Genomic DNA, 25,607 nt, shown 5'->3' on the forward strand with positions numbered 1-25,607 from the left:
TCTGTACGCTATTAGTGAAGCTATTTCTGGATAAATTTATGCTTTGACTATATTATTTATATATTGTTGCTTTTATATTTGCGCATTGTTTTAAGTCTTAACAGCAAGAAACGCATGGTTGCACTGTAAAACCTAATCAAGCCATTGGCCGCAGCTGTTCAAGCTAGTGTTGATAAATAATTGTGCCCAACACTGCTCACAGCTGTTGCGCCTTAGCTCATCTCTAATATATATGTCTATCTCGCTCACGCACTTGTTGCTCCTTAGTCCGAAATTAGTTTTTATATATTTTATTTGCAATGCAACGATTTCTTAGTATATTTGGTGAACAGAAATGCAAAATTATTGGCATGATACATGTGGATGCGCTGCCAGGTAAGGCCGTGCGGAATGCAGCAGCAAACAAACGCATTTTCGCATTGATTTTAATTGAACAAAATACAAATATCAAGGCACGCCTCGCTATGCCGGCAATTGGCAACAGAGCATTGAGAAGGCCAAGCACGAAGCGGAGCTGTACAAGAAACACAAAGTGGTAGGCAAAATAAAGCAATAAATACTTATCAATGCATATAGTCTAATATCTACTTCCCCACAGGACGCTGTGATCATTGAGAATATGCACGATATACCCTATGTGCAGGATCGTCTGCTGGGCCCTGAGATTGTGTCCTGCATGACCCGACTGTCGCAGGCTGTGCGCAGCATCATGCCCCGCCAGACGCCCTGCGGCGTCCAGGTGGTTGCCTGCGGCAACAAACAGGCACTGGCCATAGCCAAGGCCTGTCAGCTGCAGTTCATACGCGCCGAGAGCTTCGTCTTTGGCCATGTGGCCGATGAGGGCTATACGGACGCGTGTGCCGGTGATCTGTTGCGCTATCGCAAGCACATCGATGCACAGGATGTCCTCGTCTTTACGGATATCAAAAAGAAGCACAGTTCGCATGCAATTACAGCGGATTGCAGCCTGCTGGAAACGGCGCAGGCCGCAGAATTCTTTCTGACCGACGGCATCATCGTTACGGGCGCGGCAACGGGCAAGGCGGCCAGTGAACAGGATGTGCAGGAGCTGTCGGGCAAGCTGAAGGTGCCGCTCATGATAGGCTCCGGCGTGACCAAGGAGAACATAAGTCAATATTACCCTGATGCACAGGCGGTCATCATAGGCTCGCACTTCAAGCACGATGGCAACTGGGAGCAGGACATCGACGAGCAGGCGCTGCAGAGCTTTATGCACAGGGTCTGTGCGCTGCGAGAGGCGACGTAAACGCAATCCATTTGTATTGTAAATGCTTTTATTGTGTATATAAATGAATTGAAATTGTGATATGGTATGTGGCATAAACTAATTCTAGAAGAGATTGGCAAAAAAGTCATAAATACGCTCGCGTAGCGAAGGAGCAGCTTTTGTGGCGCCTGCATTACTGCCGCTGCTGAAGCTGCTCGGGAATACGAATGGCTTCTGTTCGTACGCATCTAGCGTATCGTCAAACTTAACGCGCTTCTTCTGAGGCGCCGCATACAAATGTTCCTCCTGGCTGGATTTCAGCGTCATCTGGCCGGGCGTTGTCCAGCCGCCACTTTTCTGGCTGCCGCCACTGGAGCGCAGCGGGTAGAGCACATCACAAAAGTTGCCCTCGCCCAGCTCCGCATCAAACAGATCCTCGCGCTTAACGGCCGTGGGTATGGTATTGTCCACGTTATGCGCACGAAAATATGACTTGGAATCGGAGTAGCGACTGGCGAAGCCATAGCTGGGATCCGTATCCTGCGGCTGAGCTGGGTTCGGTTTGCTGCGCTTGAGTATGCCGCGCACATTGCCGGCCTTGTCGCCGCCGTTGGCAATCATTTTGTATAGCCTGGAAATGCGATTCTCCTTGCTGGAGGACAGCTGCTCCTCCGTATTGAGTGGACGACGCAGCTGCACTGCGGGCGGCGGCTGTGCTGGACGCTTGACAACCACCGACGAGATTGTTGTGGACACCTTGGACGGATTTGGTGCAGCGCTGGGAAACTTGCGCTTGCGCTGAAAGCAAATGGTTTGGTAGGCGCCTGACAAATCCGCCTCCTCCTCGGAATCGGTGCTGCGATTCTTGTTGCGAAACACAGTCTCGTAATCCTGTCAAATACAAAGTTTAGCTACAATTGGCACTGCTTGAGGATTGGCTACTCACGCATTTGCGCTTGTTGGGACTCAGTACATAATCGGCGCCAAATTTCTTCATGTCCTTCTTGCGTATGGGCGTCCGTTTGCTGGAGTCCTTGCGCAACGTTTTGCGACACTGCACATGCAGATCGATGGCATCGCGTATGAAGCCCACCCAAGTGCGCGCCACCTGCAGATCATCGCTGCCAAAGATGATGCCATCGCTCTGGCAGGTCAGCTTGAAATTGCCCGGCAACATCTCATAGACTTTGCATTTCTTGAGCGGAAAAATGCAGCAGCATTCGAGAGAGTTCTCCACCTGGGTATTGGGCGTGCGCTCCTTGATCACCTTGCAGTACATGAATATGTCCGACATGAGCACACAGTAGCGCTTGATCTGCTGTCCCTTGTGCGTAATCTTGTAGAGCATGCCCTCCTTGATGACCCGACGCGAGGGCTTCACAATGTTGGGCGTGCGATTGACGAGCGAGTTTTGTAGATGGATCAAATACTGTGTTATCTCCTGCTCCTCCACGCAGGAATTGATGTGCGAAGCCGTCGCCTCAATCTCCTTGACCGATTCTGTAAGACAAGGAAAAACAATGAGATCCTCTGCAGAAATTGCTCGCAAGGATTAGGAGCTTGCCCTTCAGCAGCTTGTAGTCCGCATCCGCGGGGCTTGTGTAGAGCAGCACCTGCTCCAACAGCAGCTTGTAGCGTGGCACACGCTGTATGGGCACAATCATGAGTGCGTTTAGCTTGCGCTGCACCTCCGGCCGGCTTTCGGTCTCCTCCAGAAATTTGCGAAAAACCGGATTCTTGCTAATCAAATCCTGCAATATGAACAAAGCGCCGCGATAATCAAACGCATACACGGAATATAGCTTGAAGAATGGGGCCATCTTGAGGAAGGCATGCGCCACATTCTCCATGTTGGCCTCCAGCTCGCGCAGGAACTCGCCATTCAAGTTGTGAATCATCTCGATCTGTCCAAATAGCGCCGTATGATTGGAGGCATCAATGATGGCCTGCTCCTTGAGCGGACGCACAAAGTAGGTCATCAGCAGCTCCAGCTGCTCCAAATAGGACTTCTCCGACGTGATGATCTCCTGCACGGCCTGCAGACGGAAGCCTATGCGTTTGCCCGCCTCCGGATTGGGTGAGCCGATGGGGCTGCTCGAGTTGCTGTCCAGCATAGAGCATACTGTCATGGAAACAATACAAATTAGCTAAAAACAAGCGAAGGCATCCAGCGAAGACATTTTAGTCCTGGCCACGCCCACCGCTTACCTTTCTTACGCGACTTGGCTGTCAGAAGGTTTCGCTCCTGCAAAACCTGACGTAGCTCACGGCTGAAGCTGAGCGGTGTGTGCGGCGAGCTGGCAACGCCTTGGGTGTGGCTCTTTTGTCTCGGCGTAAACATTTTCACTTAAATTTTCCGCAATGAAAAGTTAATGCAACGCGACGCCAACTGCAACACCTGCTGGCGGCTGTGTTTGAAAATTGCCATTCACTGAGAACGGCAACAAACGGACTTATCGCTATTTATGGTAATGCAACCCTGCGACAACAGTAGCCGCAGCTCTCTTTTGAGTCAAAGCGCCACAATAAGAACCAGCTATAAAAAAAAAACCAATGGGCGCTTGAATGAGCTGTGTTCATTTCGTTAGTTCCAGTTGACGCCACAAGTGGAACCACAACATCACTAAATGAACAACTTTTAACTGTTCGCACTTTGAAAAGAGCAACTGCAGCCATGGTTCGAGAGTGACTGCATCAACAATAATTATTTTTATACGTGTTCGTAGCCCAATTAATGTTTTAGACTTTTATTTGAATGTGCCACACACCATGCACGCCAAGCTGAGTGAACTGGAAAGGCGCATTGCGGAGCGCCTGAACGAAAAGATTGGCAAAGATGCCAATCAGCTGCATCGCGCCGCTTTGCTCGTGGACAGCTACAAGGAACGTTTACATACGCTGAGCCAAACCGTGAGTAGATACAAAGATTGGGTAAGGAGGCAGCGCAGCTAACTGCTTCACTATTCACAGCTGAACTATGAGGAGCCGCAGAACGTGTCCAGCTACAAGTCGGCGTTACAATGCCAGCAGCAGGTCTGCGAGAGCATTGACTTTGAGCTGGAGAAACTAAAGCAATTCAGTGCAAAACTGAAGCTCAAGCTGGAGGAATGCCAGCCGGCGCTGCTGGGCGTGGCCGAGGATCTGCAGCAGGTGCGTCAGCTGCAGAATGTGACGCAATATTTGCGCCTGGTGCAGGACATACAGGAGATCAGCGCCGCGCTGAGCGGCGCCATCAATGGCAAGGACGAGGCCAAGCTGGTCAACATCTATCTGACCCTCTACGAGGGCAACGACTGCGAGCACAGCGTCGTGGGTCGCCTGCAGGCCGTGCAGGCGCGCTCGCTCAAATCCTACGCCGAGGCCACGGCCATCTACTGGCACAAGCAGCTCATGCAGCGGCTCTCCAGCGAGTTCGAGGCTGTGCTCAAGTCCATGCGCTGGGCGCACCTGGAACAGCAGCCGCTAAATTATTCTCCCAGCCGGGACACTGCCAAGGCGCAACTCCTTGCCGAATATATGTTCCTTATCAAGTCGCCAGCGGAGGAGCATGCGCCGCTGCAGAGCATAACGCCCAGCATTGTTTGCCCGCCCATTAGCCAGGTGGTGAAGCTGCTGCTGGCGCCTTATCGGCAGCGTTTCATGTTCCATTTTACGGGCACACGGCAAACGAATCGATTGGACAAGCCCGAATGGTTCTACACACAGATACTCAACTGGGGCAAAGAAACGCATTTCTTTGTGGGCAAAACGTTTCAGCCGGCGGCCATGAAAGCCGGCAGGCTGGACTATAATCTCAGAGTAAGTTGGCTGTGGACCAAGATCTACCTGTACCGCATGCTAAATGACTTCCCATTGCAGCTGGAGTTCATGCGCGGCCTGGTGCAGCTGACCATTGAGAAGCTGGCGGCGGATATTGAACAAATTGCACAGGATGAGCATCTGTTTGCGCACCTGCTGGACGAAACGCTGGCCTTTGAGTCGGAGCTGCGTGAAACCTTCGGCTATCCGGCCAGCTTTCCCAGCGCCATCTCCGTGCTCACACAGCCCATGTACTTGCTGCGCTGGATCGCGCTGGAGGAGCAATGTAAGCGGGCATACAATAAAAGCTTAGAAATTAGACTCAACTTCTTGTTCTACCCAGTTTGTGGTCAGAAAATGGATCAGATACTGCAGGCGGAGACGCCATTTCAGCTGATCGATCCAAACACCTACGAGGATGACTTGAAGATACCCAAGTGTGCGGACCAATTTATGCGCCTGCTGGACGCCATCAAGGATCGGTATTATGCGCTCATCCAGCCCGGACATCAGCTGCAGTTTCTACAGCTGCAACTGGAGCTAATTGACAGCTTCCGGCGGCGTCTGGTGCAGCTGCACAGCAGCGGCGCCCTGGCCAGTCTGCCCGTGCTGAATGCCATCAACTATTTGATCATGGTGCTGCGCGAATGGGGTGAAAATGTGCATTATTTGCATTTGCATGCGGCGCTCGCCGGGCCGAATGCCAGCGAAATAAATTCCGTGTTTGAGCCGGCCGTTGCCGAGCTGGAGCACTGGGCCCGGCAGCTAATGAAGAATCTGGCCAACAAGGCGGTCAACGAGATGAAGGCCAAGTCGATGAACTATCGCCACGATGCGTGGCCGACCATGCCCGAGCAAAACAGTCGGGAGCCCTTCATACTCTCGCCCAGCGGCGGCGAAATGTTTCAGGTTTTGGTCACGCTGCTGCACAATCTGGAGCGTGAGCTGTCCGCCAATCTGTTCAATCAGACGCTGCGCCTGATGGCCCAGCAGATCGATGACTTTATGCTGGAGAACATGGTGTTGAACACCAAATTCTCGCCCGCAGGCGCCGCTCAATTCAACTACGACATGACGCTGCTCTTTGCGCTCTTCGGCCAATACACACGTCGGCCCGAGCTGCTCTTCAAGCGGTGAGTCACAACGCCTCGACTTTAGCTAAATATCATATTCATATTGTTTGTCATTCATTTAGAATACATGACGCTGGCAAATTGCTGACGGCGGCGCGGGGCACCGCTTTGTTGCTGCTCGAAACGCTGCGCGGCGGCCAAACGGCGGAGGAGAAGACGAAGCCGCTGCATGAACTGCGCGTGCTCGGTTTGGACAGCAGACAATGCATCGAGGTGCTCGAGCGACGCACAGACATTAAAATGTTTTGAAAATAAACGCAAACGTGGCAATCATTGTGATCGGATCGGCCTATTTGTATTGGCTCTTTCGGATTTGGGTCGCACTCCAAGAGACTTGCCATGCGGGCGCCCAGCTGTAGCTAGTTTTAAGAAATGGGCTATGTTTAACAATTGTACGCTCGCAGAGCGTATTATAATCGCGTATTATAACACCAAGTATATGCATTTTGTGAGCACTATCAATTGCTGGGTCGTCGCTTTGTTTCTCGGCAAACTCTGATTTGTAGACTATCTTTAAGAAACTTTCCATAGTTCAGCCTTATGTCCAACGGGTCCACTCTTGTTTTTCTGGAATACTGCATTACCGAGCAGGGCCTATAGAAAACCCCTCCTAAAATTGTAGCCCTACATCATATAGCTGCAATGGGAACATATTTTTTGAAAAGGGTTTACTTGAAGTACAGATATATTTGTAGCCTAGCCAATTTATAGCGCTCAGTATGATTCCAAGAAATGAGGAGGATTCTTCTTTAAGATTCTCTTACTATATCCGCCTGCTGCCATAGGAACAATTGGACTAGAACAAGGACTTTATAGACAAACTTCTTAAGGAAACTCAGCTAAATCCCATCTTGAGCCTGCCTTCAACATTAGTGGAACATGGACTATATTATTCTGGAGACAATCAACCGCGAATTCAGTTAACTGGACTTCATGTCAAAGATCCACAAGGCTATAAAATCTCATCCATATAATGCATATTATATTACCAACCCCTTATCAAAGCTTGCGAAAAATTCTAAAAAAAATTCTTTCTCGGAAAGCATCTGCTGCAAAACTTGTTAATTACGCAAGCTAAAAAAAAATGCATTAAAAATTCGAGTTTTCGAGGCTTTATTTCATTATGAATCTATATAAACATTGATTTAAAGACATTTAATGGAATATCAATGATTTATTGTTAAACATTTTGCTTAAACGCGAGTTTTTGCTTTCAATATTTAAAAGCCGTAAAACATTTACACGAACAAAATAAACATGCAGTAATTGTATTAATAATAAATTGCTCTAAAAATACATAGCATAAAATTAATATACATATATATATATGTGTGTAGGTGTGTGTGTGTGTGTTTGTAAACAATTCCAGTTAGTAAATACCAATTTTGCGACTCGACGGGCCGCTCATCACATTGTCTCAAAGATCTTTCACTTCATCTACTTCTCAGCCATAAGATAATCGTAAAAATTTGATAGGGCCCGCATGGAGCTCAATTTTCCAAATGGAATAACATTTAACGTGCTTGGGGTTGGGGGGGATTATTCAAAATTCTGATAGTTGGCCGAGTTGACAAAGATAGCACGCTGTGCCGGCGTCATGTTGAGATTGCCGCGATGCTTCTTATCGTAGGCCCAGATGACGCCGGTCGCAATCAGCGCTATGGTCAGCCAGCCCATGAAGAATAGCTGCACCCAGGTATGATCGCCGTCGCTGTGATCGGCTATGATGCCGGCGACAATTGTGATGACAGCCAGGCCGAGATTCTGTACGGACTGACAAAAGCCGTAGGCGGTGCCCAGCTGATATTCGGGTATGATGAGCGCAACGAGAGGCCACAAGCTGGCGGCCAGCATGGAATAGGAGAGGCCCATAATGGTCATGCCCACATACGGATTCAGCTGGGTGAACGTGAGCAGCGCATGTGCGCCAATTGTCGTAATCGTGGCATTCATCACCCAGGTCACATTGCGACCCAGCTTGTCGATGATGAAGCCAAAGATGGGCGAGGACACAGCCGCAATTAGATAGACCAGCGAGTCGACGGTGTTCGCCTGTGCGGCCGTATAGCCAAAGCGATCCATGAAGAACTTCTGGCCGAGCGCAATAAACGGAAAGATGGCCACATAGTAGGCCACACAGATCAGGGAGACCATCCAGAAGGGCGCCTTGAATGTGAAGACATCCGTCAGTTTGGGTATCTCGCCCGACGGATTATTGTTCCGCTGCATTATGCGCTCCGCCCGCTTATCCATCCAGCCGAGTATCAGAGCGCAGAGCAGCGACATGACGCAGGTGAGCGTGGCCAGCAGCAGGACGACGCCAAGGGCACGATAGCTCTCATAGAACTTGCTCACATAATCGTAGATGGGCTGCATTACCCAAAAGTTGACCGTGCTGCCGAAACGCGCCACCGACAGCTGCAGGCCGAACACCATGTTCAGCTCCTTGCCCTTGAACCAGAGCACCGCGTAGCTGTTCTGGGCGACGGCCAGTGACTCGGCGCCAATGCCAAAGATGAAGCGGCCGAGTATCATCAGCCAGAAGGTGTCGATAATGGCGCCGCTGGCAAAGATCAGCTGACCCACCAGCAGTATGAGCATATAGATAATCGTGCCCAGGCGTATGCCGAACAGGCGATCGATCAGAAATCCGCCCAGAAAGCACAAGACGACATTGGGCCACGAGTAGATGGAATAGATGAGCGTAAATTGGGTCGAGCTCAGGTCCAGATCCTTTTTGAAGACCGTCTGCAGTGCGCCGGGATTATCGTAGCAAAAGTACGAGCCAAAGCCGAGCAGGCACATAAAGACCAGCGCCTGGAACCGATGACAGGTGCTCGACGGCATACAACAGCCGCCCGTGGGCAGCGCCAGCTCATTGTCCTCGCGTCCGCGACTCGGGCCCGTCGCTGTGGTCTCCTCGGGCTGGGCCGACTCCTCGTTGTCCACAATGCGCTCTTCATCTTCGCGAGCCATGACCAAGCGGCTCACTAGACACACTTGCACTGAATGGATAAATAATGGCCGTCTGTGACCCGCAGCAAAAAGGGCGTTTATTTTCTTTTTTTATAATATATTGATATCGAATTTGTTTTCGTATTTCGCTGATTTCTGCAAAAGTAACAAAAATCCAAAATTATTTATATAACATCGATGTTTAAATACCCTATAACATTATTGTGCTCTAATCTTTTATTGCTATAGAAACTATTTCATAAAGTGCTCCGCTGCTGATTAGATTTTCTTTATATAGTAAAAGTTGCTGCTGTACCAGAATATAAGTATATAAGCACTTGGAGTCCCTTACGTTACACACTGCATAACAGAATTCAAATACCCTTACACCAGGGTATACAACTACAGTTGTATCTGGTGCCACACACACACACACATACACGCAACATACAACATTGCAATTGCGCATATGTGTGCGTGTTTTTCTTTCAACTCTTTTGCTTTGTCTGCTTTACTTGTTATCTCATTCGTTATATTGTTTACTGTACTCTGTACTCTTTGTCTATCGTTTCGAGATGCTGTTTCGCCTGCGTAGTAGTTTACGCATTAGTTTTTGTTACATTGCCTTATCAAAGATTTCACAGTTCACTTACAGCGTGTGTGTTTTTGTATTTTTCTATTACACACGACTCACTTGCACGGCACCACAGCTGCCGTTGTAGCACCTGAACTTTATTAGCGTTCAAATAAAACTAAATGCGATTTTGATTTCTCTCCTACGCTTTGCGCTAATTAACGTTAATTACTCATTCCATAACGTAATCGTTACCAGTGCGGGTATTTTTAGGTAACAGCCAGGGTTGCAGGAAACATATTTCTTAAATAAGTACCACTTATGGAAATCAATGGTTTTATTAAGTAAAAAAATTAGTAAAACAAAGCAAAATACTTAGCGCATAAACTTTAGTAGTAGTTGTCAGCTTTGTAAGTTATAAAAACTAGTATTGAGCTTGTGATTCCAAGTTTGTGTTTGTGCAGCCCTGGTCAGCTAGAGTTTCATCATTTGACTGTTGTTTAGATGTTTATTGTCGCACAAGAAATGTATTTAATTATATAATCGCGATATAGAGAGACAGCTGGGCAGCACGGTAATGGCATCAATTGATACAAGCAAGCGTAAACCCAGACGCACACACGGCACACCGTCATTTACATATCGTAATCGTTTTGCCTACGCTCTACTTGCCGCCGGTTCGGTGCTTTTCGGGATTTGGAGGTGAGTTCGGGTGAAGGGAGCTCTGCGTCATTGTTGATCAACAATTGAATCCATTTGTCTAGCCTGACGCCCATGCAACGCATTGCCAACGAGCGGTTGTGCAAGGACCTGCTGACAGTCACCGAGCAGGAAAAAGATCGCCACGCATTGTTCGACTTCTCTGCGCCGCGGCCCGCAAAGTTCATCCGAGAAGCCATTGAGGAGGGCGAGAAATTGCGCACGGAACGCTAAAAAGCTACAACAACAAAAATGGACAGACAAACACGCCGTGCAAACTTTAAGAAACTACAAGAACCCGCGAACACAAAGCTGCGGTAGGAGCTTCACTTAGTTGTGTTTTAGTTATTAACTAATAAAATGTTCGACTTTTACTAAAACTCTCGTTTATTTTACCACTTAAAGCTCCACGCGCAGCAGCAAGGCCACAGCGCCCATGACGCTCTCCGAATATTTCAATACCCAGGAGAGTTCCAGCAGTTCCGCAGCTGCTGAGCCGGAGAATCTCTTGGCGGAGCCTAGGAGCAAAAAAGCACGCGACGTTGAGCCCAGCAAAGATGTGGTCAAGCCCAAAAAGGCGCCCAAGCTAAAGGCCAGTGCACCTCAGCGACGGGCACGCGGCGGACGTGGCAAGAAGCAGCCCAGCATTAGCGACTTTCTGCGGAACGAGCAGCTCTTTGCGGAGGTCACGGCGCAGCATTGCATGGCGGATAACTTTAGTCCCGATGACATTGAAATGGCGCTGGTGTTGTCCAAATCGGAGGCAGAGAAACATGGCCGATTGCGGCTGGAAGACACAGAGGACGAGCGCGAGGAAGTGCTCGATTTGCTCGATGACAAAGCGAATCAGTCCACGGAGAATGTACGCCGTAAGCTGCAAAAGTACGGCTTTCGCACAGCTGCCAAGGAGGGTGAGTCCAAGTGGAGCAGCCCTTCGATAGTCTCTAATTTGTCAGCTCTTCCAGATTACAACCTGTTCTCCATTGCTGCGTTGCCTGGTGCGCCGGGCAAGCGCGGCAAACGCTGCAAATGGGCCAATAAATTTACGCCGCTCACCTTACGCAATCCGGAGGCGCAGCAGAAAAAGCTGCAGACCAAGGTAGCTGCTCTGATGGCGCAACAGGTGCGCACCAAGCTGCCAAGCGCTGAGCAGCAGCCGCCTTTCGAATTGATCAGCGAACGTCTGCTGCAATTGGCAGCTTCCGCTGAGCGCCGCATCACGCACGAGCCCAGCGCCGAACCTCTAACAAACTTGAGCGCATATTATGTGCAGGATTTGTTTGAAGTTAGTCGCACGCCGGCGCATCACTTGCTGAAGAGCTGGTCGGCCATACAGGGACGCGATCTGTCGCCCAAGCGACCCAGCGCAGCGAGTCAGCGCCGGCAGCAGCAATTGCAGCAGGTCTACGCAGAGCTGGAGGCGCATTTTGGTGCTAGTGCAGTGGAGGAGGAGTTGGATGAGCTGGAAAAGCTGGTGGCCGATAATATGATACAGGATGTTAGTCAAGTGCTGGCTGAAAATCTTGTGCAGCAAGCTAACCAAATGGCAGATGACAACATCCAATTGCCAGTTGATCAAGTGCAAATCTCATTAAACAGCGATTCGCCGCTGAAAGAGCCGCCCGACAAGCGTGCCAGAATGATGCCGAAACAGAGCGAGGAGAACCTTCAACCCAGTACCTCGGCTATGCTCAGTCTACCCACGCAAAGCACACGCTGCATTTCACCCGATCTCTTTGCGGATTCAGATGATGATGAGCCGGCGAGTGAAACGCCTGCCACATGTAGCACGGCGGCTGCTCTTGAGATGCAAAACTTTTCCTTAAAGGTCTATAGGAACATAAGCTCGTGCGAGATGAACAGCTATGAGGTGTACTCCAGCGATGAAGGTAAAGAAAAACAAGAACAATAACATCTATCTTTGGGTTTGCCGAAGCTTATTGGGCAAAGACTTTACTAGATATAAGAAAATTATTAATAACTGACTAAAAAAAGAGAATTTCTTGCTTTTAGTGAAGATTGTCCACGATGTTAAAGCGGAGCGCAGAAGTCTTCAAGGTGAGCATTTTCTCGATTATTTCTTAAAGTGCACAAAATATCCTTTATGCCCTTTCTAGCACCTGCTCAAGCAAGCTTTATAGACCTGACCGAAGAGCAGGATTCACCCGAAATCACATCAAGTAAATCCCTTTTCGAGCAGCACATCTTTCCGCAGAGTCCGGGCATAGATTTTGATGAAGATATCGATGTATTGCAGCAGGACTTAAGCGGCCAGGCGGCGGATTGTGAAATTTCGGAGGAACTATATGCGAAGTACGCCTATCAAACAGCTCGGGATAAGGCAGTCCTTGAACGCACTCAGTTCCAGCTGGACAACGAGTGCCTTAACGTGAGCAGAAATGACTCCGCCAAAGCAAATCCCACCTCATCTTCCAACATGGCCACAACTTCACATGCTTTCAAGGACTCAATACTCAGCTTTAGCCAATTGGACAGCACACGAGATGCATTCCAGCGCAGCTGGAGCTTAACACAGTCGCCCGAACAGGCCGCTCAGCTGGAGCAGAGTTTCAAGAGTCCGCTGAGCCGGCGAAGCAAGTCCTTTGCAGATAAATCTGTCTTAACCCTTAGTCACTCGGATGCGAGCATTGATTTGACCCAAGACAGCGGCGATGAGGATAACGAGGAGGATAATGTTCTGCTCTCCGATGAGGAAATCAATTATTCCATTTGGAAGGCGGACAAAACGTATCGGGAGGCACTCGATGATAGCAACAGTTTGCCTCTAACTAGAATCAAAAGCGTGCCGTTCTTTAAGACTGTGGAGGATTTGGATGCATATCTGGATGCTTCACCCACGCCCTCAAGCAAATCCTGCAATTCGCGCTCGCCTAACAAAAGTGCTCTGAGCAAAGAACGCGCCGAGTTTGGCATACTGGATGCAGCCATCTCGCAGCCCTTTACGCTCTCTCAGCTGCAGAGTTCGCCGGACAAGGCGTGCCAAGTGCCAATAGACTGGACGGATGCATCCTTTTTGGAGACCCCGCCGGAGGTGCCAATAAAACGCTACTCCAGCAGCTGCGCCCATAAATTCAAAGAGCTGCTCAACGATATTTCGGAGCCAGCTGACGAACTGGATGACTTTGATCGTCTGGTGTTCCAGAACAGCAGCAAAGATGCAACAATAGACACAATGCCAAGTGGACTGGATCAACTGCTGCTGGGCGAGATCAATGCCGAGAGCTTGCCACAGTCTGCCGCAGCTGTGGAGCCGCCTAGTCCGGCTAAGGCAGCAACTTCCTGGGAGCAATTGGAGCTCAATGGTCAGGTGTACGAGGTGCGCGTCTGTCGCACACCCAAACCGGATTTTGTGCATCTAAGCGATGCGGAGCTGCTGCAGCAGCTGTACAATTGTGGCATCAAGCCGCTTAAACGCAAACAAGCTGTCAAATTGCTGGAATACATTTATAATCAAACGCATCCCATTATGCTGCCGCCAGCGCAACCGGAGCCCGAGCCAGTGACCATGCCGCGCTCTAAATCCACGCCCATCACTGCCGGCACTGGCAAATCCCACAACGGGCGGCTGCGACTCGCCAGCAGCGACGAAGCGGAGCCAAAAGCGGCTCTCCAATTTCGAGACGCCGCCGGAGCGCAGCTGCTGCGCTTCTCGCAAGATGCGCCGCCGGCGCTATGCGACGACTTCGAGTGCTTTGTGCTGCAGACAAATGTCTCGAAGAAGACGCCACAGCCGTTGCTGCCGCTGCACATAGCCTGGCACAATTTGCTCTGTGCCAATCCCGAGCTGCACGAGCGTGTGCTCCATTTCGAGCCCATCGATCTGCAGGAGATCTATCTGCATCTTAAGCAGCTGGGCCAGCGCTATGAGCCCAAGGAACTCAAGAGTTTCTTCGACAGACGCTGCATAATCTTCCGTTACGAGCTGGCGCCGCCCCAGAAACAGGCCCAGCGGCACATCCGGAAGCCCAAGTCCAGAAGGCCCTACGCAAGGCCCTAGACGACGTATTTGTACCCTACGCTTTTTTTTAAGATTTGTAAAATATGGGAATGTTTGATTGATTCTTGAGTGCTCCATTTATTAGATACTCTGCTGTAATTTTTTCCTTATACATTTTGTACATGTTATTTGGGCTTTATTTTATGCCCTTTGTAATTATGAAACGATTAAATTTTTTCTATACATTTTGTACAATTTGAAATATACGTAAATTTGTTTGCTGCAACTTAAAAATGAATGTCGCCAATTAACCCGTCGATGGCCAACTCCAAAATGTGATCTACATTCGGCGAGGGTATCAGCTCGTCCATCATAACTAATTCATTTTTGGTATATTTGTCGATGTTGACAAAACGCGGCTTAACCGGTTGCTTTCTTTTCAAAAATTCTTCACATTTTTCTGCAATTTTCTCAGTTAACTCCAGATCCAGATCTAGATCTGTTATGGGATCCGTCAGGAACTGGTAGCACGTTAGAAATGTTTCGAGGACATCCATTTTATGAACAATACGTAAGCTGAAAACTTGAAATTTTTTTGAAATTATTCTCGAAGCTGTTCAGAAGTTACTAAAGCACTATAAAATATGTCAAAGTTCTAACTGAAAAAAAAAATATTAAAGTATATATGTCGGCTTTCAAAATGAAAGATACGCTACAAAACTATGGACAACATGGGTTAATGGAACGGTTTTTGAACGTTGCGAATTCAAATATATTTCTAAAGCTGTTATTTGTCCGCTCTTAAAAGACGACTATCACTCTGATGACGTAGCTACCTTAGCGAAATTTGTTTTTAGGCTATTCCACATTTATCAAGCATTCAAATTTTTACCAAAAAAATAAAACATGTTTATATCAACAATATCTCAAGCCGATCGTTGTTAGCAGTGCCATTTGAAGGAGTTATCGATTGTCGGTTATGCTATAAATATCGCAGCATCGCTATAACGATATATCGATATGGTGTTCACATCTCTAGCTGAAATCGTGAGCAATTTTTTTTTTGTTGTTTCAACACAAAATCTGAAGCAAAGCCTACCTAAATCTACGTGCAATCACAATAACAATAACAACAAGTGTCTGCCCAGTGATAAAAATAGCCAATAATAATTAATTTTACAAACGGCCAAGTGCAGCGTGTGTTGTGGTGCGTACCAGACGAGCTGAGTGTGAGTGCATAATTTACAGTTGGCCTTCCGCTGCGCAACAACAAAGGCATCGTGAACGACAACGACCCACACGCTTACGCACACGCACACACACAGGCGCAAACACGCGTACACAAACAGACGTCATATACATACATATACATATACATATGCATATATGCGCATAGATTGCGATACCTGCGATTGTGGTTTTTGGTGACCAATTAACAAGTAATACGTTCGCTTCCACACACCCGCGCGCGAAAACTAACAACAATTTCAAATGGGCCTGTTATTGTCACGGCTGTGGCGTATGTTTGGCAACGAGGAGCACAAACTGGTAATGGTTGGCCTCGACAATGCGGGCAAAACAACAATACTGTACCAGTTTCTGATGAACGAAGTGGTCCATACCAGTCCAACGATTGGCTCCAACGTTGAGGAGGTCGTCTGGCGGAATATACACTTTCTGGTATGGGATCTGGGCGGGCAGCAGAGTTTGCGCGCCGCCTGGAGCACATACTATACCAACACAGAGCTGGTCATTATGGTCATCGATTCGACGGATCGGGAACGTTTGGCCGTCACACGAGAGGAGCTCTATCGCATGCTACAGCACGAGGACCTGAGCAAAGCCAGCCTGCTGGTCTATGCCAACAAGCAGGACCTGAAGGGTGCAATGTCTGCCGCAGAAATCTCCCGCCAACTGGATCTGACCTCCATCAAGAAGCATCAGTGGCACATCCAGGCGTGCTGTGCGCTGACGGGCGAGGGCTTGTATCAGGGACTCGAATGGGTTGCGCAGCGCATTAAGAACAAATGACAGACACACACACGGACGCCGCTAGTATATAGTTAATTAATTTAGACAAATGAATCAATTTTGATATAATTGTAAAATGTAAAGACATCATATATATACATATATATATATCTAATTATACGAACGAAATCTGTAAGCGTTGAGAATGTTGAGAAAGCCAAGCCAATGTTTTTTACAGTGCTTTAGTTTAAAGACTCCTTTGTTTACACACACACACACACACACACACAGATTTATGTCGAAAGTCCTCAGTAAAATATTAAATATATGTTGGTTAATATGTGTGTACTAAGATAATGCTAATGTTAAGATCTAAGCAGCCAATTAATTACTTCCATTATAAATTTATAAAATAAACAAGTTTATTTCCAAAAATTGTTTCGTTAAACATACAGAATTGGACGTATTTTTACTGTTACGAACTGAACATGAATGCATATTGTAATTGACGTTGTTAATTCGTTTTTTGCATTTGATGTGTGAGATTGTTTTGTACTCTAGCCACCAAAATAAATACATATATATATATAAATATGAATATGAATGTGAATGTTTGTATGCATGTTAAATGAATAAATTAAGTTTGCACACAAAACAATTAACAGTTTCACGATTAAAATATATAAATACTAAATTATAGCCACACGAAAATATGATCACAAAATAAAAGTGAAAAAAAGAAAAACGGAAACCCAAATCGTTTGGAGATATCTATGTGAGATTGCACGAGCTGCTGCAACTCTTGAGCGGCTTACTCTGGCCCAGCTGCACGGTGTTGTCGTCCAGGTCCGCCTGCACGCTGCTGACATCGTGTTGGTGCTGCCAAAGTAGAACAATTAAAACGTTAATAAAACGGACATGGATTAGTGTGCAGCAGACCTTCAGTTCGGTGGCCAGACAGCGAAAGGCGTCCTCCACATTGGTGTTCTCCTTGGCGGATGTTTCCATGACGAACAGAATTTCAGGTATATATTGACACATTTGGCGCGCCTCCTCAAAGTCCACCTCACGCTCCGCCTCGAGATCACATTTGTTGCCAATCAATATGATCAGCACATTGGATGCCGTATATCTGCGCACCTCCTCAATCCATTTCTGTAAATTGGCGAATGTCGATCGCTTTGTGATATCGTAAACTGTTGTAAAGACAAGCACATTATTAGCAAGCATTCTGATAAGAGTGCGCGGCGAATGTGCCACGGAATGGCTATTAAAATCACAGCGCCGGCGGCGTCGCCTTATCGCCAACGGGCCATGGCAATTGGCGCGCGGGTCATGATAACGACTCACCAATTATGACGCCGTTGTTGGCACGATAGTAGCTCTGGGTGATGGTGCGAAAGCGCTCCTGGCCGGCAGTATCCCAGATTTGTAGCTACAACGAATCAAATGCGTTCAACTCAATCTGTGTGTGTGTGACATTGGCAATTTACCTTGACTTGTTTGCCCTCGACCTCAATGGTTTTCATTGAGAAATCGACGCCAATTGTGTTCCCGTGCCGCTCCACATAGTTGCCCGTCTTGAAGCGCTGCAATATGGATGTTTTGCCCGTGCAACAGTCACCGATTAGCACGATCTTGAACAGAAAATCGAAATTCTCCTCGCTGGGCAGCGCCATCAATGTTTGGGGATTGCGCGCCGTCATTCTGTCCAGACACGAGGCGTTGCGGCTCCTTCAGTGTCTGCTGGTTGGGGCTGTTGTGCAATTAGTTATTGTTTGGCATGGAAAATGTACAATTTTCTGTTTTAATTGGTTGATAGTAAGGAAAATGCGTTGCACAAAGACTGTGTTGTTATGCCCTGTCAACATTGCTGCAGTGGGTATATCGTTTCGTTGGAATTCGGGTAAGTTGCAAAATGCTGGCGTCCTAAATGCCCAAATATTTGCTATTAATATATTAAGTTATCACTTTATTTGCATATTTTTCACAGTTGCAGACAACTTTAATGTTTAATTTAGCTATATTTAACATTTTGTTTGCTGTTATATGCATTGCAGGGTATTTTAATTTTCGGAACTGTGTTTATGCCTGTTTCGCTGCTTGCAGGTGTGTGCTAGTTGGTGACATTATGCAGTACTGCCCAGACAGCATTTGGCAACACTGTTTTTGCCTAGGCGCGCTTTTATTTAAATTTTGAATGCAATTAATTGCAAATGCTTTGAATAAAAGTTAATTGGCATGAACTAATGTCCGGCATAAGCCGTATAGCATATTGCGATTATCGTTGGTTCGCCCAGCAAATATTTATTCATTTGTATAGCGTTATCTTTTTGGTTTAGTTAATGCATCTACTGATAAGATATTACACTAGTAATGAGATAGTCTTCAATTGCGTGTAGCTAAAGATATATACAAGTTTTATTTAAGTGGAATTGCACAGTATATACTTTAATTGTTTATTAAATGAGTGTTGCAGCTGGGTTTCGAATGACTTACTAGTTGAGTGTACATAGGCAACAATTTTGTTTATTTCAATTAATTTACTGACTGCGGCTTGAAAAGCTCTCTCATAGTACATAGCGCCCTATGGACGGCCCGAGAGCTCTATAAAAAGCTCGACCGGCATATATGAAGCCCCAAAAGTTGCACTGCCTCAAACAGTAGCCGGCAACGCCCCGATTGCAATTGTTGATTGTTTTGTGTGCTCTCAATTGTTGTCTCGCCATGTCGAATATAGTGCTCTATGGCATTGACATTAGTCCTCCAGTGCGTGCCTGTTTGCTGACACTTCGGGCCCTGGACTTGCCCTATGAGTACAAGAATGTTGATCTACTTGCTGGCGAGCATAAGACTGAGGAGTTTCTGAAGAAGAATCCGCAGCACACTGTGCCCTTGTTGGATGACAACGGTGCATTGATTTGGGACTCTCATGCCATATGCTGCTATCTGGTGGATAAGTATGGCAAGTCGGATGAGCTGTATCCGAAGGAGCTGGTGAAGAGGGCGCATTTGGAGCAGCGTCTATATTTCGATGCCAGTGTGCTCTTCATGTCTCTGAGAAACATATGTGTGCCATACTTCTATAAGCAGGTATCTGAGGTGCCCCAGGAGAAGATCGACAACATTATCGATGGCTATACTCATCTGGAGAAGTTCCTGGCTGACAAGCCCTATGTGACCGGTGATACCTTGACCATTGCCGATTTCTGCTGTGCGGCAACGGCCTCCTCGTTGCCCGCCATGCTACCTATCGATCCGGAGAAGTATCCAAAGATTATTGCCTGGCTGGCACGTCTAAGTGAGCTGCCCTATTATCAGGAGGCCAATAACGAGGGTGCTGAAAAGTACATCAACATCCTAAAAGACGTTTTTACAATTGTCTAAATTGATCATTATTGCATACATACAAACAACTGTCCCCACATATGTATTTTATATGGCACTTATATATATCTAATAAATTATCGATAACAATGCGTTGCTTAGCTTGTTATCGTTTACAACTGGCCGCTTTGTTGTGCAGCACTAACCTTGCGCTGTCTGGCAGCACTGCGCCGCTATACAGTGCAGACGTTAAAATTGAAAGCAGTTGCACTAACTTTGCGCTGTCTGGCAGCACTCATGCGCAGACGTTACAATTTGAATAAGGTTCGCGCACGCTGAAAACGTTTTGAGGCCTACGACATTATGCAAGCTGATCGAAAATGGATTGTGGCTTATTTAAATGAGGCAATAACAAATGGAAAGCGATTGACAGTGTGCGAAATTATGTCAATTGTCAACTTGCGACGCTTCATTAATGCGAACAGCACGTACCTGTGGCCCCCTGATAACGATTTATTGTATTTACATGTGGCTCAATAAATTTTCACCACGTACTTACTGATGGCGCCATTTAAACTACAAAATCGTCTTAATTGAGCTGTAAATAAATATTGATTAAGTTGAAAAATATTTTCATTCGCATTTTCGCCAAAGAAATTTTTATCTCTTCTTACCATATGCAGAACCTTGACCCAGTTTAAAGCCGAAACCCAACTGGCAGACTTCTAGACTCACTTTCATAAACGCATCGGAAGCTGCCGCATCTGTGCAAAACATGTTCTTGGCCAATTGGACAACTGGCCAAACGCCTTGATGACCAAGTGGATTGGAAAACCGCATAGGTTGTACGCACTGTCGCATTCGATTCGCATGGAAAGTTGAACAAGGCCAGGCCAAGAACCAAGTAACAAAGTGAAACTAATTTGATCTTCGAGCGGTTTTTTGGCGCCGCGACCCACATCTTTGGAGAACTATGACTCACAGCACTTCCTAGCACGCCCAGCCAGAGCATACCTCATGTCTGTCTGTCTGTCTGTTTTTTTGTTGGCCAAGAGGAAATCAAATACACATAGTTAAAGCCAAAGGCAGGCAGCCAATCTATGCCTTGGTCAAGTCCATGTCTTTCATACTGGTTTGTCGCTTTTTGGCTTTTGGGTAGCGTCTGCCAATGTCTCGACCGACCGACCGACCGACCGTCCGCCCGCGTCGTTCCATCGGGTAGTCGTGCATTGTCGTGGCGGCTTTTTATCGTTTCGCTCAGCCGTTGGCCGTTTTAGTTGAATTTGAAACGTTTGCGCGCGCGGTTGCTGCCACTCGCTGTGTCTAGCTAATCAAAACGTTTACAGTTAAGGACACAAAGAAAAACGTGCGTTGGCGTGCTCGTAACAAAAAAAAAAAAAAAGTGACAACAAATCGTGTCAAGAATTTCATGAGCCAAAACCAAGACCCTACTGTGCCCGCGTCTGCATTTGGGTCAAGGAGCAGCCGAACGTTCCACTAAGATCTTCCGATAAGGCAACGACTTATGTAAGCAGCCAGAGTGCAGGCAGCCAAATAAACTACACACGACACACAAAACAATTTGCTAACAAACCGACTTTCTACACTAAATTGTATTTTGTTTCAATTTGATTGATTTCTGCGGCTTGATATCAGCGGCAATTTTCACATGCGCATCACGCAGCGAGACTGACTATATATATATATATATATTTGTGTGTGGACATCACTTGCACTTTCCTTTGCCCAATTGCCTTTCCCAAAAAATGTGTTTGTTTTTATTTCTAATTAAATATGCAGCGCCAGACGCGAGCGCGCGCGGATGTGGCAATGCAATAAAACAAAAGACTTAGGACACGAACTTGCCTGACAAGCCAGCAATATGCATGCTCATTGCTCTTCTTTTTATAAGTTGATCAATTTTAATTTCCATAAAGTTGTTTTTTTTTTTTGTTTTTGCCTGCACTCAACCTGTTAACCCAAATTTCAATTTCATTTTCGATTTTGTCGCCGAGAATCGACTCGTTTTATTGTTGTTTTGATTGTTGTCGCTGCATTAAATTGCCTGCTGATTGCATTTCTGTGTAACAGGAAACAAAATATGTTCGTATATGTCGCTTCAGTTGCAATTAACGCTTGCGCTAATTCGCCATAAGCTGCAAATCTTTTCACTCTTCGTTCGCCGCTCGGCTGCATGCCAGACAGACATCTGTTGCGTGCCTCTGTTTGTTGCCGGAGGCGTTGCTCTGATTTGCTATATAGAAATCAAAAACTATCCTTAACAAGTTCACTGCCACGGGCCGGCGCGTCTGTCATTGTCAACGTGTGGCAGTCGAGTGCGACCAGCCATACCCTGTACTTATTGAAAGTGCTTGAAAGGGAGTATTCATATGTTGTGTGAATCTATATATAAGACTGCAGCTGGCATTATCTTGTCTCGAACAGATCGTTAAACTGTTACTTCCTGGCATCTATTCGTGTGCATCAGAGCTGGAATGCCAAGTTTCAATTCTTCTCATAAGTGAAGCAATTGAAATGGGTTTCCAGAAGCGCCAGTTCCCAGGCATAAAAAGTTTGCAAATATCTCGGCCTTTGTGGGCAATTGGAAATTTTGAATAGAGTTTAAACTCCTTCTACTTCTAGAAACTATGTGCAATGATTGATATATCTTAACAGATAATATATGACAAGCCAAGAACTTAAACCAAATTTTTGTTAATAGATTTGAAAAACTAGCTGCACAAGCTGAACTTAAAGACACAGCATGCTGGTTCAAACCCTAAACTCTCAAACCCTCATTTTGTTTATATTTGCAGCTCTAATTTTTGGCTTAAGCCTTATCCTTAACATGGCCGCATTTACTTTTTGGGTTAATAGATTCACATTCACAAGTAGAACTTACAGGTTCGAACCTTGTACAGATTCACAAGTAGAACTTACAGGTTCGAACCCTAAGTCGTAACATGGACGATTTCGTTTGACAAGCCAAGAATTGAACCAAAAGCTGTATTAGTATATGCAGTTTCAGGAGTTGAACTCAGGTAGAGCGCTGGTTCAAACCCTAAGATAAAGCATGAACCATTTTTGTTTGAGGCATGCAGCTTTGATTTTTTGTAAAAACTCGAATTTGAAAGCCATATTTATGCGCCAGAAAACAGGTGCAGGGTATCTGTTAGTCATGCACTCTCGCCTGAAGCACTCTTACTTATTTCATAGACACCGCATGACACAAAACGAATTCTTGAGCAGTGAAATTAAAATGCGCCCAGCAATTGCAGTTTCCGATTCTGACCCAGTTTCTCTTTCAGGCTCAGATGTTGCACCTGCTGCATTGCCAGCTAATTATGGTCTAAATGTTTGAACAGCCCCGACACGCCCCCCTGTCATTGCGCCTGTCATGTTATCTGTCTGTCTTTTCTTTTTGTGTTTCAAATGCAAATTCAATTTTTGGTTTTTCTTCTACATTTTTTTTGTTGGGGTGAAACTTTTGAGACTAGAGAAAAACCCTTGCAGCGGCCGCATTCTTCAGAGCCATATTTATGTTTTACCCCGCAGCTAAGACTAAATCACGTTTGAGCCAGTTTGCTGCTTAGAACCAGTTGGCCTTTGAAATGATAGGCTCTGGGAAAGTGCATTAGAATTTGGCGGCGCTCTAATGTATTCGATGTGCCGAACAGCTTGCCAGAATCCTGTGCAACCGGCTGTGCGGCCAGGTTGCATCATCAACAACAACAAGAACAACATATTTGTGCCAGAGCTCACGGTAAAAGTGCGTCGTGGAAAATTGAACGCAAATATGGTGTTAAAGGGGGAGGGGGGGGGGGGGGGGGGGGCAGGCCATTTAAAAGTGTTCCATTTGTGGCACGTTTCTTTAGCTCCTTTGAGTGAAACTAGGCAGCTTGGCCAAATGTCTAGAATGATATATACATTTCTTTGGATGCTTTCACTGCGCCGAAGAAGAAGCAGCTGCATTGATATCACATTTGTTTAGCTGCAAATTGTTGCTTGCAATCAGAATCTGCTGTTAACGGTGCTTAAATATTAGCCACGCTTGAAGTCGAAGCTTTCCCAAACTGGTTAACAGGCGAACGGGCATTCTGCCAAAAAAAAAAAACCAGTTGCCAATTGAGCTGTTGCTGGTTATTTAGTTCTTAGCAGAATGTATGCTGTTCAAGTTGCGGTTATACAACAGTTAAATAATTCATATTGCGGCCAGTTCGTTGTCTAAGTCTTTCGTTTTCTTCTATTCTCTTGATTACGCAGCATGCGTATGTGCCGCCGCCTGCGTTTGCTGCCGCTGCCACAGCCACAGCTGCAACTGCAGCTGCAGCTGCTGCTGCTGCTGCTAATTTGCCTCTGGACAGCTGCGGCCATGCATGAGGCGCCGTTGCCGGCGGATGCGGAGGCCCAACCGCAATTAGACTCGACTGCGAATGCGAATGCGGCGCACATACGCAAGAAGCGTCTCGTTTGGATCACGGACGATGGCCGCTTGGCGCTGCCGCCGGGCACCTCGCTGACATTTACGCCGACAATTGCGATGCCTTTGGTGCGACATCCGCCCGAGGGCTTCTTCTCCAATCTGACCATCAGTTTTCCCGTCACGAGTGAGTCGCAAAAGTCTGACCAACAAAATAAAACGTATAAAAAATGATATCAATTTCAGTTGACTTCGACAAGCTCGGCCTGACCGACAATCAGAATCCCCTGGGCGATCTGCCCTTCTTCGCACGCTCCTTTGGCCACAGCGCGGGCCAAATGGTCGGCGAGTACGTGTCCCGTTATCTGCACGTGCAGCGCCGCAAGCGCGATCTGAGCAGCACGCAGGATGACAGCAAACCCTTCAGGGTGGAGGATATGCTGCAGTATCCGGAGCTGCCCGCTGGCCTGAAGCACATCTTCCATGGCGGCGAACGTGTCCTGCTCTATGGCGTCGTCGAGGACTTTCTGGCCACCTTCGGCATGGATGGGAAGGCGTGTCTGTTGCGCACCATTTGCGAGATGCACTCACGCAGCCTGGACAAGTTTGGCGTCTTCGGCGAGATGACCAAGCTGTTTCTAACGTGAGTTATATAATACATATATAATGCTTATACTCTGTTTAGAGCGTGAAATGGGGCATATTGGTTTTGTGCTAGATGCGTCTTGCTGTGCATTCGATCCCAGGACGATTACTGAAAACAGTAAATCTGGATTTCTTGAAAGTCAACGTTTGAAATGCGCTGCTTTAGGCTTACAGTTTTAGAGTCACAAAATGGGTAATCCTCCAACACTGCCAAATCTACCCCAGGCTTCGAGCTGGCGAGTTTATTGGAGATCCCCTCTACCCGCGCCCCGCAAACTCACCAGCAACATTGATATCCGAAATTCACAGTTTGAGAGTCTTTGTATTGGGCTTACAGTCTTAGAGTCAGGAGAGGCAGTTATTCAGATTCTTAAGAGTTACTATCTGCCACAGCTTATGAGCTGGAATAGATCTGTCAAATCCCGCAATTTACATCGGATATTTTCTAGAATTGACAGTTTAAGGGGCATTGCTTTGGTGGTACAGTTTTAGAGTCACCAAAGGAAGGGTCTTTCCGAACTGTCTTCAGCCGTCGGTTCTGATTTTATTTCTCTTTTCGGATAGGGTAACCAAATCGCCGTTTGCGGAGCTAATACCCGAGTATGTGCGCGCCCAGCGCGTGGGCGAGGGCAAACAGGCGCCGGGCGAATGTTTTCCCTACTACAAGGCCTGCCCCAAGAGCATATTCAAGGCGCTGGCCAACAAATACAGCGCACAGGCGGCAACGACGACAACGAGAGACAAAACAACGACGACAACGACGACGACCCGGCCTGTGGGGGAGTATCAGGAGCAGCAGGCGGTGCTGTTGCCCAACAGCCCAGAGCAGGATCAGGAGCAGCAACTGGACCACCTGGAGCTCAATGGCAATGCGGTCTACATGTGAAAATCGCGCCAAC

The 25,607-nt window shown here is 47.0% G+C and overlaps 10 protein-coding genes across 12 annotated transcripts; 7 read left to right on the top strand and 3 right to left on the bottom strand.

Annotated features, from left to right (window-relative positions):
* The first annotated feature begins 255 nt into the window (after positions 1-255).
* Positions 256-1,331, top strand: LOC115762787 (uncharacterized protein F13E9.13, mitochondrial). Its single transcript, XM_030705139.1, has 3 exons — positions 256-375; positions 453-535; positions 599-1,331. Exons 1-3 carry the CDS (start codon positions 300-302, stop codon positions 1,265-1,267), a joined length of 828 nt encoding a protein of 275 aa, XP_030560999.1. The 5' UTR covers positions 256-299; the 3' UTR covers positions 1,268-1,331.
* On the bottom strand, positions 1,291-3,680 carry LOC115762786 (putative protein tag-52). Its single transcript, XM_030705138.1, has 4 exons — positions 3,437-3,680; positions 2,793-3,350; positions 2,175-2,728; positions 1,291-2,119 (listed from the first exon to the last, which is right to left on the bottom strand). Exons 1-4 carry the CDS (start codon positions 3,567-3,569, stop codon positions 1,352-1,354), a joined length of 2,013 nt encoding a protein of 670 aa, XP_030560998.1. The 5' UTR covers positions 3,570-3,680; the 3' UTR covers positions 1,291-1,351.
* A 244-nt stretch (positions 3,681-3,924) lies between these two features.
* Positions 3,925-6,448, top strand: LOC115762736 (RINT1-like protein). The gene is made up of 5 exons (XM_030705069.1): positions 3,925-4,138; positions 4,199-5,026; positions 5,087-5,312; positions 5,370-6,159; positions 6,222-6,448. The coding sequence occupies exons 1-5, from the start codon at positions 3,998-4,000 to the stop codon at positions 6,406-6,408; spliced, it is 2,172 nt and encodes a 723-aa protein (XP_030560929.1). The 5' UTR covers positions 3,925-3,997; the 3' UTR covers positions 6,409-6,448.
* A 1,002-nt stretch (positions 6,449-7,450) lies between these two features.
* On the bottom strand, positions 7,451-9,893 carry LOC115762829 (major facilitator superfamily domain-containing protein 1). Its single transcript, XM_030705195.1, has 2 exons — positions 9,768-9,893; positions 7,451-9,270 (listed from the first exon to the last, which is right to left on the bottom strand). The coding sequence occupies exon 2, from the start codon at positions 9,133-9,135 to the stop codon at positions 7,699-7,701; it is 1,437 nt and encodes a 478-aa protein (XP_030561055.1). The 5' UTR covers positions 9,136-9,270; positions 9,768-9,893; the 3' UTR covers positions 7,451-7,698.
* Positions 9,894-10,094: 201 nt separating this feature from the next.
* LOC115762832 lies at positions 10,095-10,754 on the top strand. The gene is made up of 2 exons (XM_030705199.1): positions 10,095-10,390; positions 10,453-10,754. The coding sequence occupies exons 1-2, from the start codon at positions 10,266-10,268 to the stop codon at positions 10,619-10,621; spliced, it is 294 nt and encodes a 97-aa protein (XP_030561059.1). The 5' UTR covers positions 10,095-10,265; the 3' UTR covers positions 10,622-10,754.
* On the top strand, positions 10,622-14,420 carry LOC115762827 (structure-specific endonuclease subunit SLX4). 3 transcript variants are annotated; one of them, XM_030705193.1, is made up of 6 exons: positions 10,622-10,704; positions 10,793-11,298; positions 11,353-12,276; positions 12,401-12,445; positions 12,505-12,567; positions 12,645-12,756. In XM_030705193.1, exons 1-6 carry the CDS (start codon positions 10,640-10,642, stop codon positions 12,674-12,676), a joined length of 1,635 nt encoding a protein of 544 aa, XP_030561053.1. In that variant the 5' UTR covers positions 10,622-10,639; the 3' UTR covers positions 12,677-12,756. The 3 variants fall into 3 exon arrangements, with proteins under 3 accessions (XP_030561053.1, XP_030561052.1, XP_030561054.1); XM_030705192.1 differs by having other exon boundaries at positions 12,505-14,420; XM_030705194.1 differs by lacking the exon at positions 12,645-12,756 and having other exon boundaries at positions 12,406-12,445.
* Positions 14,421-15,241: 821 nt separating this feature from the next.
* On the top strand, positions 15,242-16,943 carry LOC115762831 (ADP-ribosylation factor-like protein 5A). The gene has a single exon (XM_030705198.1). It carries the CDS (start codon positions 15,837-15,839, stop codon positions 16,374-16,376), a length of 540 nt encoding a protein of 179 aa, XP_030561058.1. The 5' UTR covers positions 15,242-15,836; the 3' UTR covers positions 16,377-16,943.
* Positions 16,944-16,957: 14 nt separating this feature from the next.
* Positions 16,958-18,161, bottom strand: LOC115762830 (ras-related protein Rab-43). The gene is made up of 4 exons (XM_030705197.1): positions 17,810-18,161; positions 17,667-17,751; positions 17,256-17,512; positions 16,958-17,195 (listed from the first exon to the last, which is right to left on the bottom strand). Exons 1-4 carry the CDS (start codon positions 18,020-18,022, stop codon positions 17,088-17,090), a joined length of 663 nt encoding a protein of 220 aa, XP_030561057.1. The 5' UTR covers positions 18,023-18,161; the 3' UTR covers positions 16,958-17,087.
* A 799-nt stretch (positions 18,162-18,960) lies between these two features.
* Positions 18,961-19,827, top strand: LOC115762767 (glutathione S-transferase 1-like). The gene has a single exon (XM_030705114.1). It carries the CDS (start codon positions 19,044-19,046, stop codon positions 19,701-19,703), a length of 660 nt encoding a protein of 219 aa, XP_030560974.1. The 5' UTR covers positions 18,961-19,043; the 3' UTR covers positions 19,704-19,827.
* A 3,471-nt stretch (positions 19,828-23,298) lies between these two features.
* Positions 23,299-25,594, top strand: LOC115762898. Its single transcript, XM_030705272.1, has 4 exons — positions 23,299-23,406; positions 24,025-24,250; positions 24,310-24,706; positions 25,273-25,594. The coding sequence occupies exons 1-4, from the start codon at positions 23,299-23,301 to the stop codon at positions 25,592-25,594; spliced, it is 1,053 nt and encodes a 350-aa protein (XP_030561132.1).
* Positions 25,595-25,607: the final 13 nt, after the last annotated feature.

The sequence above is a fragment of the Drosophila novamexicana genome, unplaced genomic scaffold, assembly GCF_003285875.2.
Source record: "Drosophila novamexicana strain 15010-1031.04,08,12 unplaced genomic scaffold, DnovRS2.1 tig00000644-arrow-pilon, whole genome shotgun sequence".
In the NCBI taxonomy this organism is placed as follows: Eukaryota; Metazoa; Arthropoda; class Insecta; order Diptera; family Drosophilidae; genus Drosophila; species Drosophila novamexicana.

Excerpts from the sequence above, each read along its gene's own strand:
- LOC115762787 (XM_030705139.1), top strand. The coding sequence starts at position 300 with ATGCAACGATTTCTTAGTATATTTGGTGAACAGAAATGCAAAATTATT. Across the intron at positions 376-452 it reads ACATGTGGATGCGCTGCCAG|GCACGCCTCGCTATGCCGGC; the intron begins GTAAGGCCGTGC and ends ACAAATATCAAG. Across the intron at positions 536-598 it reads TGTACAAGAAACACAAAGTG|GACGCTGTGATCATTGAGAA; the intron begins GTAGGCAAAATA and ends ACTTCCCCACAG.
- LOC115762786 (XM_030705138.1), bottom strand. The coding sequence starts at position 3,569 with ATGTTTACGCCGAGACAAAAGAGCCACACCCAAGGCGTTGCCAGCTCG. Across the intron at positions 3,351-3,436 it reads AGCCAAGTCGCGTAAGAAAG|TATGCTCTATGCTGGACAGC; the intron begins GTAAGCGGTGGG and ends TTTCCATGACAG. Across the intron at positions 2,729-2,792 it reads GGACTACAAGCTGCTGAAGG|AATCGGTCAAGGAGATTGAG; the intron begins GCAAGCTCCTAA and ends CTTGTCTTACAG.
- LOC115762736 (XM_030705069.1), top strand. The coding sequence starts at position 3,998 with ATGCACGCCAAGCTGAGTGAACTGGAAAGGCGCATTGCGGAGCGCCTG. Across the intron at positions 5,313-5,369 it reads GATCGCGCTGGAGGAGCAAT|TTTGTGGTCAGAAAATGGAT; the intron begins GTAAGCGGGCAT and ends TGTTCTACCCAG. Across the intron at positions 6,160-6,221 it reads CCCGAGCTGCTCTTCAAGCG|AATACATGACGCTGGCAAAT; the intron begins GTGAGTCACAAC and ends TCATTCATTTAG.
- LOC115762829 (XM_030705195.1), bottom strand. The coding sequence starts at position 9,135 with ATGGCTCGCGAAGATGAAGAGCGCATTGTGGACAACGAGGAGTCGGCC.
- LOC115762832 (XM_030705199.1), top strand. The coding sequence starts at position 10,266 with ATGGCATCAATTGATACAAGCAAGCGTAAACCCAGACGCACACACGGC. Across the intron at positions 10,391-10,452 it reads GTGCTTTTCGGGATTTGGAG|CCTGACGCCCATGCAACGCA; the intron begins GTGAGTTCGGGT and ends CCATTTGTCTAG.
- LOC115762827 (XM_030705192.1), top strand. The coding sequence starts at position 10,640 with ATGGACAGACAAACACGCCGTGCAAACTTTAAGAAACTACAAGAACCC. Across the intron at positions 12,277-12,400 it reads GGTGTACTCCAGCGATGAAG|TGAAGATTGTCCACGATGTT; the intron begins GTAAAGAAAAAC and ends TCTTGCTTTTAG. Across the intron at positions 12,446-12,504 it reads GGAGCGCAGAAGTCTTCAAG|CACCTGCTCAAGCAAGCTTT; the intron begins GTGAGCATTTTC and ends TGCCCTTTCTAG.
- LOC115762831 (XM_030705198.1), top strand. The coding sequence starts at position 15,837 with ATGGGCCTGTTATTGTCACGGCTGTGGCGTATGTTTGGCAACGAGGAG.
- LOC115762830 (XM_030705197.1), bottom strand. The coding sequence starts at position 18,022 with ATGACGGCGCGCAATCCCCAAACATTGATGGCGCTGCCCAGCGAGGAG. Across the intron at positions 17,752-17,809 it reads TCGAGGGCAAACAAGTCAAG|CTACAAATCTGGGATACTGC; the intron begins GTAAATTGCCAA and ends GATTCGTTGTAG. Across the intron at positions 17,513-17,666 it reads CAACAACGGCGTCATAATTG|TTTACGATATCACAAAGCGA; the intron begins GTGAGTCGTTAT and ends TCTTTACAACAG.
- LOC115762767 (XM_030705114.1), top strand. The coding sequence starts at position 19,044 with ATGTCGAATATAGTGCTCTATGGCATTGACATTAGTCCTCCAGTGCGT.
- LOC115762898 (XM_030705272.1), top strand. The coding sequence starts at position 23,299 with ATGTATTCGATGTGCCGAACAGCTTGCCAGAATCCTGTGCAACCGGCT. Across the intron at positions 24,251-24,309 it reads CATCAGTTTTCCCGTCACGA|TTGACTTCGACAAGCTCGGC; the intron begins GTGAGTCGCAAA and ends TATCAATTTCAG. Across the intron at positions 24,707-25,272 it reads ATGACCAAGCTGTTTCTAAC|GGTAACCAAATCGCCGTTTG; the intron begins GTGAGTTATATA and ends CTTTTCGGATAG.